General features: G+C 37.4%; 1 protein-coding gene across 2 annotated transcripts in view; it reads right to left on the bottom strand.

Moving 5' to 3' along the window:
- The window catches only part of PLEKHA3 (pleckstrin homology domain containing A3), a 26,287-nt gene continuing 13,989 nt past the window's right edge, over positions 1 to 12,298 (bottom strand). For both annotated transcript variants that reach the window (XM_047871555.1, XM_047871553.1), the window contains exons 4-8: positions 11,876 to 12,012; positions 10,191 to 10,355; positions 6,562 to 6,605; positions 4,239 to 4,354; positions 1 to 1,315 (exon numbers count right to left, since the gene is read on the bottom strand). In XM_047871555.1, coding sequence (XP_047727511.1) covers positions 1,188 to 1,315; positions 4,239 to 4,354; positions 6,562 to 6,605; positions 10,191 to 10,355; positions 11,876 to 12,012 — 590 coding nt within the window. In that variant the 3' untranslated portion in view covers positions 1 to 1,187. The remainder of the gene's footprint in view (positions 1,316 to 4,238; positions 4,355 to 6,561; positions 6,606 to 10,190; positions 10,356 to 11,875; positions 12,013 to 12,298) is intronic.

Consider the following 12,298-nt stretch of genomic DNA (forward strand, 5'->3'; position numbering starts at 1 on the left):
TTTGAATGCAAAAACCATATATTTATTAAACATGTGATTAACTTAAAAACACCAAACCAGTTTGTTTTAAAGTGCTCCTCATCCAAGACCTTGGACAAAACCATCACTCCAAAGTGAATTTTTTTAAAAAAACAGTTTACAAGGCAAACACTGACAATAGGTATGGACAGGCACTACCAAAAAATGCTATTTGTTCTTTAATTAAATAATGCCATTCTCAAGTGATGTAGAGTGGTCACTTTGACAGAATTCCTTTTTTGTATAAATAGTCATAAATAAAAAATGTCTCTAGATAGTCTAAAGAGCTGCAAACATTAATACCTTACAACAGCAGCTTAATGTCTATTTTAGGAAAAAAGCACTAAAATCCTCTTCCATTGAAGGGCGTTTATTTCTCTGGTGTAAGTGAGCAAGGTCACTACAACATTAACCTCTTTTCTAGAACAATGTAAATAACAAATGTATACACATCTTAAATTTGGTAGGTCATAAAAGTCAGGATGCAATCATTTTTTGATGCAACAGAAAAATAAATAAATAAAAGTTAAATACTTTAACCCAACATTTGGTACTGACAAATCAGTAGTGTCAACTTCACATATGAAGGACAGCACAGTCTGGTTTTTAAAAAATCCTCAATGTGTTACGGTATTTGGGCTAAAAATATTTGGAATATTAAATGTCTCCTTTTGCTTAAAAGAATACAATAGAATCACCATCAAGCTGCTATCGTAACTCATTTTTAGCTGGGGTAAAGTGACCATTTGGTCCATGGCACAAGTTACATATATCACACGTCTGTCAAACTGAAACCTTATGTTTATAAGATTTCATGTTTATAAGCTACAATACACCCTGACTAAGCTGTCAGTCCCTCACAGTTTTTTAGAAAAATATCTACATTTGTCCTTATGGATGTCAAAATGTTACACCATCATTTGTTTAAAAAAAAAAAAAAAAGATGCACATTCATACTGTGAAGTTATTAGGAAAATACTCTTGCAAATAAACTATATAAAGATAAAATACACTTCAAAGGTATGTGGGTTGTTCTTTTGTTTGTTTGTTTTACAGTATTCTATAAAGTGCAGAGAAATCCTAAGGGAAAAACTACTCCCTAGAACATAGTTTAATTACAGCAGCTTTTGCATAGCAATACTTAGAGGAAGTTGGACACTTCCATTTCCTCAGGAAGAGAAGGATGGAAGAGGATCTTCCGATTCAGATTTTTTTTTGGCCATAAGTCTGCTTTCCTCAGGAATGGTTGCTGATGCCAAATCTCCATTAAGTGTATTTCTTGAACAGTGAACAGGTCCTATTCAGAGATAAATTAAAAGGTTAAACAGCCTATCAATATAACTCCAGTTCTTTATGAAAAAAACAATTTTAAATTTCCTACTCAGGGACATGAAATTCCTTCAGCTTCCTACTAATTTTTTGGTTGACTGTTGAATAGAGAAAAATCTAACTTTCCCACTATTGGCAGTCATAAGGAGAAGCTTCGGAGTTAACAAAATAACTTATGAAGCTATCTGGAGCAGAGACGGTTTTGTTCACTGCTAGAACCACTGTTGGCATGTAACGGGCAGTCAATAAACATGTGCTGAACTGAATGTAGTCTTTCTTAGCTAACCATTGCTTTTCAGGCCTGATTTGTTTTAATGCTGTCCGTATCCTCCTTGTGTTCTAGGGTTAAAAAAAAAAAAAAAAAAAAAAAAAGACCCAAAAAGGTTACATGCCTAGCCCAAGATTACCCAACTGGTAACAGAACTAGGACTAATTCAGGTTTGCTCTTTTTACCACAAGACTTTCTGAGCAGAGCTGACAAGGTATTTCACACTGAAAGGTCCCATATCTCCACTTGGAATGCAGCTGACAGAACTATCATTGCAGTTCTGACTGAATACAGTTACACGCACTGGCATGGCCTGTTGCAAAACAATTGCACTTTTATATGTACATATTTATTTGAATTTACCATAAACATTTATTACTTCTATAATTTTTAAAAATCCAGTTAATGAATAATAGAAGCAGTTTTATCTCTCAAGGAAAAGAATATCTGGGGATAAAGGCTTCGGACTAAGACCACCCAACTGTAAAACATGTACTTTGTAAAGAAGAACGGTAATTCAGTCTCTGCTCTGTCAACTAACTGAGACACTAAACTTTAGGATAAATAGAAGGAAACCTAAGGATAAAACTTCTGACCTAGGCTATACTTCCCAATTTAAAAAAAGGTCTAGAGAACTGAGACACATGTATGTATATAAATATGTATGCATGTGTGTATGTTTGTGCAGATATGTGTGACTACTTTTGTTACACTCCTTAGCAGCTAACTAGGGGAATGCTACATGGAATAAGGCATGCATACTCAGAACTTATAAAAATTGTTTTCAAAAATTCAAAACCAGGGGTGCCCGGCTGACTCAGTCGGTAGGGCATGCGACTCTTGATCTCAGGGTCATGAGTTCAAGTCCCACATTGGGCATGCAGCCTACTTAAAAAAAAAAAAAAAAAAAATTAAGGTGCGCCTGGCTGGCTCAGTCTGTTAAGCATCCACCTCGATTTTTGGCTCAGGTCATAATCTCACAATTATGAGACTGAGCCCTGCTTCAGGCTCTGCACTTAGCATGGTGCTTGCTTGGGATTGTCTCTCTCCCTCTCCTTCTGCCCCTCCCCCACAAGCTTGCTCTCTGTCTGTCTCTCATAAATAAATAAACTTAAAAAAAAAATTCAAAACCAGCGTGCTTAAAAAGAGAGCAAAGAAAAATGGCTAGCTTTAAAAAAATTATTTTCACTGTCACAAATGAAAATGACCCCCATAAAGTAAAAAGGAGCTGCATCCAGAGAAAAGTACAAGGCAGCATATAGAGCTCTTTCATGGGCTCTAGATTAAAAGGGTCATGTATACAAGGCAGAAAGAACAAGGTATATCAGAATATACATTACCTGCCCCCAGTAATTTTTCTTCCCACACCTAACCCCTAACCCTCTTCCTCTTATCTCTTTCAAGTTGTACTAAATTGGCCCAGGAAAGTTACTTTCTCCCTTCCCCTTCCCACCCTCACCCATTTTCCTTCCTTCATTTCTTTTACCCATTTCCTCAACTTGAGTTAAAAATGGCAATGAGTGTAGAGTAGTCCTCTATGTCAATAAATAGTTCTGTGAAGAAAATGGACTTAAAAAAAAAAAGATGCCATCAACTCCTAAAAATCTGAAAATGGGCAGTAGGCCCTCTCCAACCTCCACCATTTTCGTGAACTCTACATTCTCCTCTAATTAAACCTGTTTAACCTTCTGGTTCAGTGAAACAATTCTATCCTAATCAACGTGAATTAGCTGAGCTCTTCTACACAACCTAAAGAATCTAAACACCACTTATCACACCATTTCCACAAGGGAAATAAAATCTGTTCCCAACAACAGACTTACAAACTCCTGGAACACAACCTGCCCCCCAAATAGGAACTCTATGTAATTTCCATCACATATGCTTCATGGGCAATAGTAAAGACCCTGAAAAGCAAAAGTATATTAATAGAGCTGTAATAATAAGACTCTATTTGTGTTCACTGGAAATCATGGTCACTACTGTCTAACTAGATATTCTGACACATTTTCAAAGCTTCTTCTTGGAAGAGAAAAATAAATTTTAACCTAAATCATAAAACCTTGCCTAAAGTATTCAATCACAGGATGCTGCTCTTTAAAGAAAAAAGGAGAAAAGGGCATAGGAATAAATGCTACCATAATTCACCACCACCACCAGAAAAAATTATTTTCCTTGGCCATTTCAAATTATTTAAGTAATAATACCGATTTTTTTTTCTCTGCACTCAGACTTGCCTTTATTTTCCCCTAGAATCCCAACCACAATTGATGCTTTGTTCTAAAACACTTTTTTAATGTAAATATAGTGGGAGTAGAACATTACTAAGAGATTACTAAAATATAGTGGGAAGAAAACAGTTTGATGTTATACATATTAATCTAAGATATGGCATTTACACAGTTACTCAGCACTTCTTAGTTAATAATAAAGGTGTCTGTAGGAGGATATTATGAGCTTCTGTTGATTGTGTGCTATTTGCCTGGCTCTGAATTAAGGAATTAATCCAAAGGGAAAAGACAGTGTTCACTGTCAGTGTCCTTCATTGACTACAACACACATAGAGTCCCACCACAATTTGGGGGAATAAGCCAAAGAAAGAGAGAGGGCCCATTTAACTTACTGTCTGGGTCTTCAAGAGGAGTATCATTACAAGAGTCTGTATCTGAGTAGGTTCTTCGGCGTCGCTGGGAGAGTCGGTGAAGTGTAGATATTGGTTCTTTTACAGAGTGGCTATTCCTGCAAATTAAATAAAAAGCATTGCATCATAAGGCCTTAAACAAATGATAACACCCTGAACTTACCTGGAGTTTTACATGACTTATTCAAATGAAAGAGAACTATTTTTATGCCCAAAGTTCTATTATAGCAACATTTGACTCCTTCAAAGGTCACACCACAGGCAAGTCAAATCATTCACAATCCAGCCGGTAACCTGAAGATTATGGCCTCTGAGCCGAATTAAATGGAAAGGGGGAACCATGAAGCAACTTCTTTTATAGAGAAGGGTCCACCACGACATTAGATATACCAGATGGTTAACAAATGTTTGAAAACTAGAAGTTATGACCTACACAAGTGCATGAATCTAGTGTCAATCCATATCATCAAAAACAGCAGAATGAAGGGGGTGGGCAAGTAGGTTAGGAACATGCTAGAGGTCAACTCACTGACAGCAGCAAGAACAAATAAATGTGGCAAATGGAGGCCATAAAAACGATTTTAAGAAACAGTCTAGAAAATCAGAAAAGTAGACAAGTCAATCTAAAATATTTAATATAGAAATAAACCACCACCACTCAACAGCACCTTGGCTACCACTATATAAAAACCCAACATTACTGTTCTTAATGATAATCCTGATTCATTACGAAAAAAAATTTTTTTAACTCTAATTATATTTTATCTAATTAGGTAGAAAAGATAAAATACAGTTCAGAAAAATTTCTATCGTAAAAATGAAAGTTTATAAAAGGAATCAAGCTTCTATTTTTCTGGAAAATTCAGCTAGTGAAACTCTTTATTCCCTGACAGGACTGGATACATATATTCATCACTGGACTCTGTGCACATAATAGTCCAATCACAGATTACATAATCATGGAGGTGGGGGGGGGGGTGCAGTGACAAAACAACAGTAAGGGCTCAGTTAACAGTTATTTTAAGATTTTTGTTTGTTTGTTTTTTGTTTTTTGAGAGAGCATGAGCATAAGGGTCAGAGAGGGAGGAAAAGAAAGAATATCCCAAGCAGGCTCTACACTATCAGTGCAGAGCCTGACATGGGTCTTAAACTTATGAGTGTGAGATCATGACCTGAGCAGAAACCAAAAGTCAGATGCTTAACCAACTGGGGTCACCTAGGTGCTGCACTTACTCTTTTTTTTTTTAATTTTTTTTAATGTTTATTTATTTTTGAGAGAGACAGAACGAGAGAGAGAGAGAGAGAATGAGGGAGGGGCAGAGAGAGAGGGAGACACAGAATCTGAAGCAAGCTCCAGGCTCCAAGCTGTCAGCACAGAGACCAACACGGGGCTGGATCCCACGAACTGCAAGATCATGATGTGATTCAAAGTCGGGACACTTAACTGACTGAGCCACCCAGGTGCCCGGCAGTTATTCTTAACATAGAGAAATAAAGCTAATGTCACTACAATTTCATCATTTTCCAAAGAACCAAATATGACAACTAGGGCAACTTGAAAGACTATTATCTACTAAGATAATGAACATTTTAATAACCTGGGATATTGGCGAGATCTATCTAGAAGGCAAATGTCTTAATGTGTTCATATGCATATATACTTTAAAATATCTGGGGCGCCTGGGTGGTGCAGTCGGTTAAGCGTCCGACTTCAGCCAGGTCACGATCTCGCGGTGCGTGAGTTCGAGCCCTGCGTCGGGCTCTGGGCTGATGGCTCAGAGCCTGGAGCCTGTTTCCGATTCTGTGTCTCCCTCTCTCTCTGCCCCTCCCCCGTTCATGTTCTGCCTCTCTCTGTCCCAAAAATAAATAAAAAAAAAAAAAAGTTGAAAAAAAAAAAATATCAATTGGTTTTTCTCTCTTTTCAGTAAGATCTTTAATTCTTAAACAACAGATCAGCATGAATATGTGACTATAAAAAGCTGTAGTAAAGTGAGTCTAAGCTCACCTCAAAACTGGATTTTTTTTACCATCATTTGATATAATTTCAAACATCTAAAAAAGGTACAATAGTCGGCAAGGTGCTTACCTTGCTGGTTAATTCATCCACTCATTTTTATCTTCACTGACTACCTACTAGGACCAGGCCCTAAACTAGTAACTAAGAGATATAATGCTGAGCAAATCAGAACCAAGCTCTGCTCAAAAAGAGTTTCCATTCCACACTACTTTACATTAAAGGCCCAAAGAATTTCCCTAAGTAGGTAAATTTCTGAGAGTACTTGGTTAAAAGAAAAGATTATTTTACCTCTCTGAACTGCAAGAACCAGGGTGGCTGACAGAACGCTTCATCTAGAAATTTAAAATAAAATAAGCATAATTAGTATGTGAAGTAGAATAATACAGCTCTTATTATCATTATCATAATTAACACAAATTTACTCCGAAAAAAAGATGACTAGCCAAGATACTTATTTTTTACAGACTCAAGCAACACTATTAGCACAATGTCAAGCTTTGTCCCTAATAACCATTAATTGGAATCTTTCTCAACACCTATCAAAAACATGCTAGATTCTTTTCTCAATACTAAAAAGCAAATTTTACATCATATACATAACATATATATCATATATATGTGTGCATATGTGAGTGCATGTATATAAAAATATTTTAAAAATATATAACTAATCCAAAAAAATCATACTATTTAAAGCAGTATCTAGCAAGCCAGAAAGTATTCTAATAAATATCTTCCTCTCTCTTTTTCTTAAAGGCCAGGAAAAGAGGCTGGTAGCAAAGCTTCTCTTTGTAATTCATTATTCAGGTAGCTGTTATACAGATGTTCTAAAGTGTGGTTTTTGTGGAAGACAGCATTAATAATCTGAGTCTTTTAAGAACTCAGAAGAACCCTAAGTCTCAAGTCTCTAAAACATACATTTTAAAAGTTAAAAAACCTGAATGAGCAGAGTGTTAATAAATATGACAAATACTAAACACAATTTAAAAGATCCAATGACTCCACCAAAAAAATAGAAAGAGACCACCAATTAAAACAGATTATTTCAATGTTTAGCAAGGTAGCAGAAAAGCACAGTTTATACTACAGGTTGCTTTTATATTTATATGCAGGGGCTCAAGGGTCTTACCAGTCCAAGTCTAAAGTCTGTTATGTAAATAAATGGCTGCTGTATTTGTAACGTAAGCCAACAATAGCTCTGAGAAATCCCAGCTGAAATGATGACAGATATGATCAACCCATTTTGTAGCCCAAAACATCTAATATGATTGACATTAAGATACAAATGGACATTCCGACTTCAGCCAGGTCACGATCTCGCGGTCCGGGAGTTTGAGCCCCGTGTCAGGCTCTGGGCTGATGGCTCAGAGCCTGGAGCCTGTTTCCGATTCTGTGTCTCCCTCTCTCTCTGCCCCTCCCCCGTTCATGCTCTGTCTCTCTCTGTCCCAAAAATAAATAAACGTTGAAAAAAAAATTAAAAAAAAAAAAAAAAGATACAAATGGACATTAACATCTCCTTTAACAGAAGTCACTCCCTTCGGGATTACTAATCCAATGATATCGCCACTACAATTATCACTCAGTCTGGAGTCAAAATGATGATTTTCTGAACTTCCATTATGACCTGAAATAAGACTGAATGCAAATTTATTCTAAGAGGGACACAGTGATATTAGCTACATAAAGTAGTTTAACAATGAGTTTAAATAGTTTTAGAATTCTCAAATCTTTCAGGTTTCTTTCCCATTTACTCATATTATTAAAAATATATATATTTTCCCACAAAGACTGACCTTTTTTTCCATCTGTGTCTCCAGAACTAATTCTCATAAGCCACAACTTTTGCCTTATGTATGAAGTAAAATGGCAAAGCAAGGAAAAATAAACAGCCTCTAGCCAGTATTTTTTAGATTAACCTATTGGATTTCCTGTAACATTGCTACTGATAAAAAGTTTTGGTTTAATAGAAACAGTTATGGGGCGCCTGGGTGGCGCAGTCGGTTAAGTGTCCGACTTCAACCAGGTCATGATCTCGTGGTCCGTGAGTTCGAGCCCCGCGTCAGGCTCTGGGCTGATGGCTCAGAGCCTGGAGCCTGTTTCCGATTCTGTGTCTCCCTCTCTCTCTGCCCCTCCCCCGTTCATGCTCTGTCTCTCTCTGTCCCAAAAATAAATAAACATTGAAAAAAAAAAAATTAAAAAAAAAATTAAAAAAAAAAAAAAAAGAAACAGTTATCATTGCTTCTTATGCATAAAATACACATATGACCTCTCTGGACTATGGAGCATTTATAACAGAAGGCATTTTCCTCAGAAATTCAGTACAAAAACAGGCAGTTTTGAGGTGGCTTTATTGCATTTGATTCTATAAGGTCAAACATAGTAGTATTTGTAGTGAAGTCTGTATTTGACACCTTATATATCAACTTCAGGAACACAGTGTTATATATACACCCACCTCAAAAGACCTTTTCTTGTTATTCAACCATACAGGTTATCTCACAGTTCATAACGTATCTACAGTTGTGTTATAAGGCAATATTGTCAAAATGTTCTACTGAACACCACAGTCTTGTGAGCTGTTATTTAAAAATACACAGGAAGGGTTCACTTGTCAAATAAATTTCAGAAACAATGCACACCACCTCTCCTTCTCTGAGATTCATAATACACATTATCATAAAAGAGATTCTAAGATGTCCAGTGACAGACCCATTTAGAACTTCCCAAACTAATCTGCCCATAAAACTCATTTTCACAGTATACCTGTCTCAGAGGACATTATTAGCCCATCATACATTGATTAGAAAATGATGATCTAGGGGTGCCTGGGTGGCTCAGTCGGTTGAGCATCCGACTTCGGCTCAGGTCATGATTTCACAGCTTGTGAGTTCGAGCTCCACACCAGGCTCTGTGCTGACAGCTCAGAGCCTGGAGCCTGCTTTGGATTCTGTGCCTCCTTCTCTCTCTGCCCCGAACCCACTCGCATTCTTTCTCTGTCTCTCTCAAAAATAAATAAACATTAAAAAAAAAAATTAAAAAAAAAAAGAAAATGATGATCTAAATAAACGTAGGTAATAATCTTTACTAAATCTCATATAACTAAATTGGCTGGCGTGGTTAAGAGAACCTCGGAATGAGTTGTACCCAATTCCTTCTTCTAACAAATATGCCTTCAGGTAATTGCTAAAGTAGTAGCCAAGTGGCATTGTTCCTTCTATAAAAGGGCTCCCAAAAACACTTGGATGAAAGAAATGTAAAGTCTCATCAGACTCTGTCTCACCTATGAGTTCCCTACAGCTTGCCTGGGCAAGTTTATTAACTTGGAAAGGACAAGGAGTTCACCACCCCTGGCAAAGGGTAATCGTTCAGAGCGATCACAAGGAAAGAAACTGACATGAAGCACCTGCATTACACAGATCAGCTCCTTTGCAATGACCTGCTGATGGAGAAGACCTTTTATTTTATAGATGAAGAAAATGAGATCCAGAGAAATTAAGTAACTTGCCTACTCAGAGGGCTCAAGTCCCAATATGGACTATAAAATACTATTTTCCCTGTAACATGTTCTTTCAAACCCCTGTCAAACTCCTTTAAAGATCTGCTTAATTTTATTCCTTTGTGAGTAAAACATCACCCCATTGTGATGTTTTTACCGAGTAGAGCACTGTCCCCAACCTTTTCTGTGTCACAACACCCACAGAGCATTATAATATATTTCTGGCACTCTGAGGTAAATGGCACAGTCCCTCCAAGGGAAGAGGACAGGACCTTGACACATGCTGAGCCCACAGAGCTAAGAGGCTCCAATACAGAATATTCTATCTGTTGACCATTTCCCTCCCACTGCCAGTTTCCATCCTTAAAAACAAAAACAAAACCAAAAATGCAACATCACTGGAAGAAAAACAAGTTCCAACCATTTGAACAGGAGAAGGCGACACAGGGGAAACCAAGGGATCCGGATGGGACAGCTGAAACATCTCAGGTTTAAACTTGGCATTCGCTATCTTCACACATTCCTCAAGCGTTGTGATGAATGTATTACATGTGGCACTAAGCAGAGAAGAGGCTTCATTCATGTTCTGTAAAATTACACACTGAGTTGAACAGATTCAACCACAATTATATGGAATCATGCAGCACATTATAATCACGTAACTAAATATTACCTACAACAGACACCTTACTAGGTTACGTGCAAATCTATTTAAAATATACTACCTTAGAAAATTAAAGCAATGTATGAATAAGAAATGTCTATCAGGCAAACAGTGTATGAAATTAGATTCCATGAAAAAATAAATTTTGCATTTAAACCAAATATCATATTGAAAAACTATATCCAAAAATTTCTTAGATAAACCTAACCTAAACAGTAATTTTCTAAGTATCAAAATTCTGAAGGTGGTCACAGCAGAACACCCTGAGCGTTACTAAGTGGCAAGCACAATTCATATCTACTCCAAACCCATTAACCTACTTCTTCCATGGTAGAATAAAAACTCCATTTTTTTTTTTTTTTTTTTTTTTTTTAATGACAGCAATGTGTCCTGACCCTGGGGGATGAATACAGACTGGTGGAAGCCACTCATGGCTATTCTATGACCCTCTGTCAAATATTGAGATTTCTTAATTTCCACTGACCCAGACAAAAAAAGATGAGAAGTCTGTTAAGGAGTTTCTGGGACTTTTGTTCCCAGATAAAAGCCCAGGACAGTAAGTTATGAAAGTCTCTTTCCACCCTGGTTACCCCACTGCCTCCTGCCTCTGTATGACCTTGGCCTTGCACATAAGGGGGCAAATCCAACACACCAAGAATGGCAGAGTGGAAGGCTGGAGCAAGACCAGGTCCTTGATATTGTCACTGAGCCACTGGAGCAAATGTGAGGGCACCCACCTCCAGAGAGCTTGTGGTGAAACAGTGAGTGCCCTGAGGGTCTAATGTACCTACAACTAAATATGACCTCACATAAGATTGTTCCCCACCAGGAGAAGGCCACAGAAGTAGGCCCGTTTCTTGTCCCGTTTCTCCTAAGTTAGGTAAAAGGTGACTGGGAACCATGCTGGCTTTTCACTCAGAGAACAGTAGGGCCCGCTGGTCCTCCTTTATCAGAAAGTGTGAACCTATTTCATAGCCAGGTCCCACAAATTCGAAATTTGATTACTGCATTACTGTTCTGAGAAGGACTTTTTTAAAAAGTTATTTGACAAAGCTAAGTTATTAACTCTGAGTCATAGAAACTGGGACCTCGTCACAGAAAGAAAGAGAAGAGCGGCTGTCCAATGATTCATACAGCTAGCCCAGAGAACAAAGCCTGGAATGCTTCTTCCCCACCCCAACCTCCAAATTATCAGATTGGCTGATTCCCTTGATTAAATAAGCCTTGATTCCCTGGGGCAGTGTGCTGCTTCCTGCTTTACTCTGGTTGCACAGATACAATCTAGAAGATCCTAGAGATTTCCAGAGTCTGGAGTAGGGATTGCCCGGAAGAGCTAAAAATAGCTCATTTTGAAAATGCTTCTCTGCCACCTTATGAGAAGAACCTCACCCACCAGTGTATTACAAAGCATAATCAGACATGAAGGGATCATCTTTGTATACCTCTACACTGGGAGATGAATGATTCTCATCATGGTGAACAAATTCTTGGATAGTATGAACTTGCTGCATTAGGAGGTCACAGTAGAGACGAAGTTCAGACATTTTGGTTTTCAGAGATTCACTGGTTTCACTTATCTCTGAAAGGAATATATATAAACATTCAGTCAGATTGTTTTCATATTCTTTCAGCAATAAAACAAAATGGAATCATTTAAAAGTAATGCAATAGATAATAAATACCTATATGAATAGATATAAATACCTATAGCTTAAGAGGTGTGGGCCCTTGGAAACAGATATAAGGATATTGAGGAAATACCCTCTCTTCAAATAATTGGGAAAAAAATGGAAGTCATATGTCTGACATGAAGCTTAGGTAGATTAATTTCCAGATGCAAGATGATGACCACTGGATGTTTTATA

The sequence above is a fragment of the Prionailurus viverrinus genome, chromosome C1, assembly GCF_022837055.1.
Source record: "Prionailurus viverrinus isolate Anna chromosome C1, UM_Priviv_1.0, whole genome shotgun sequence".
NCBI lineage: Eukaryota > Metazoa > Chordata > Mammalia > Carnivora > Felidae > Prionailurus > Prionailurus viverrinus.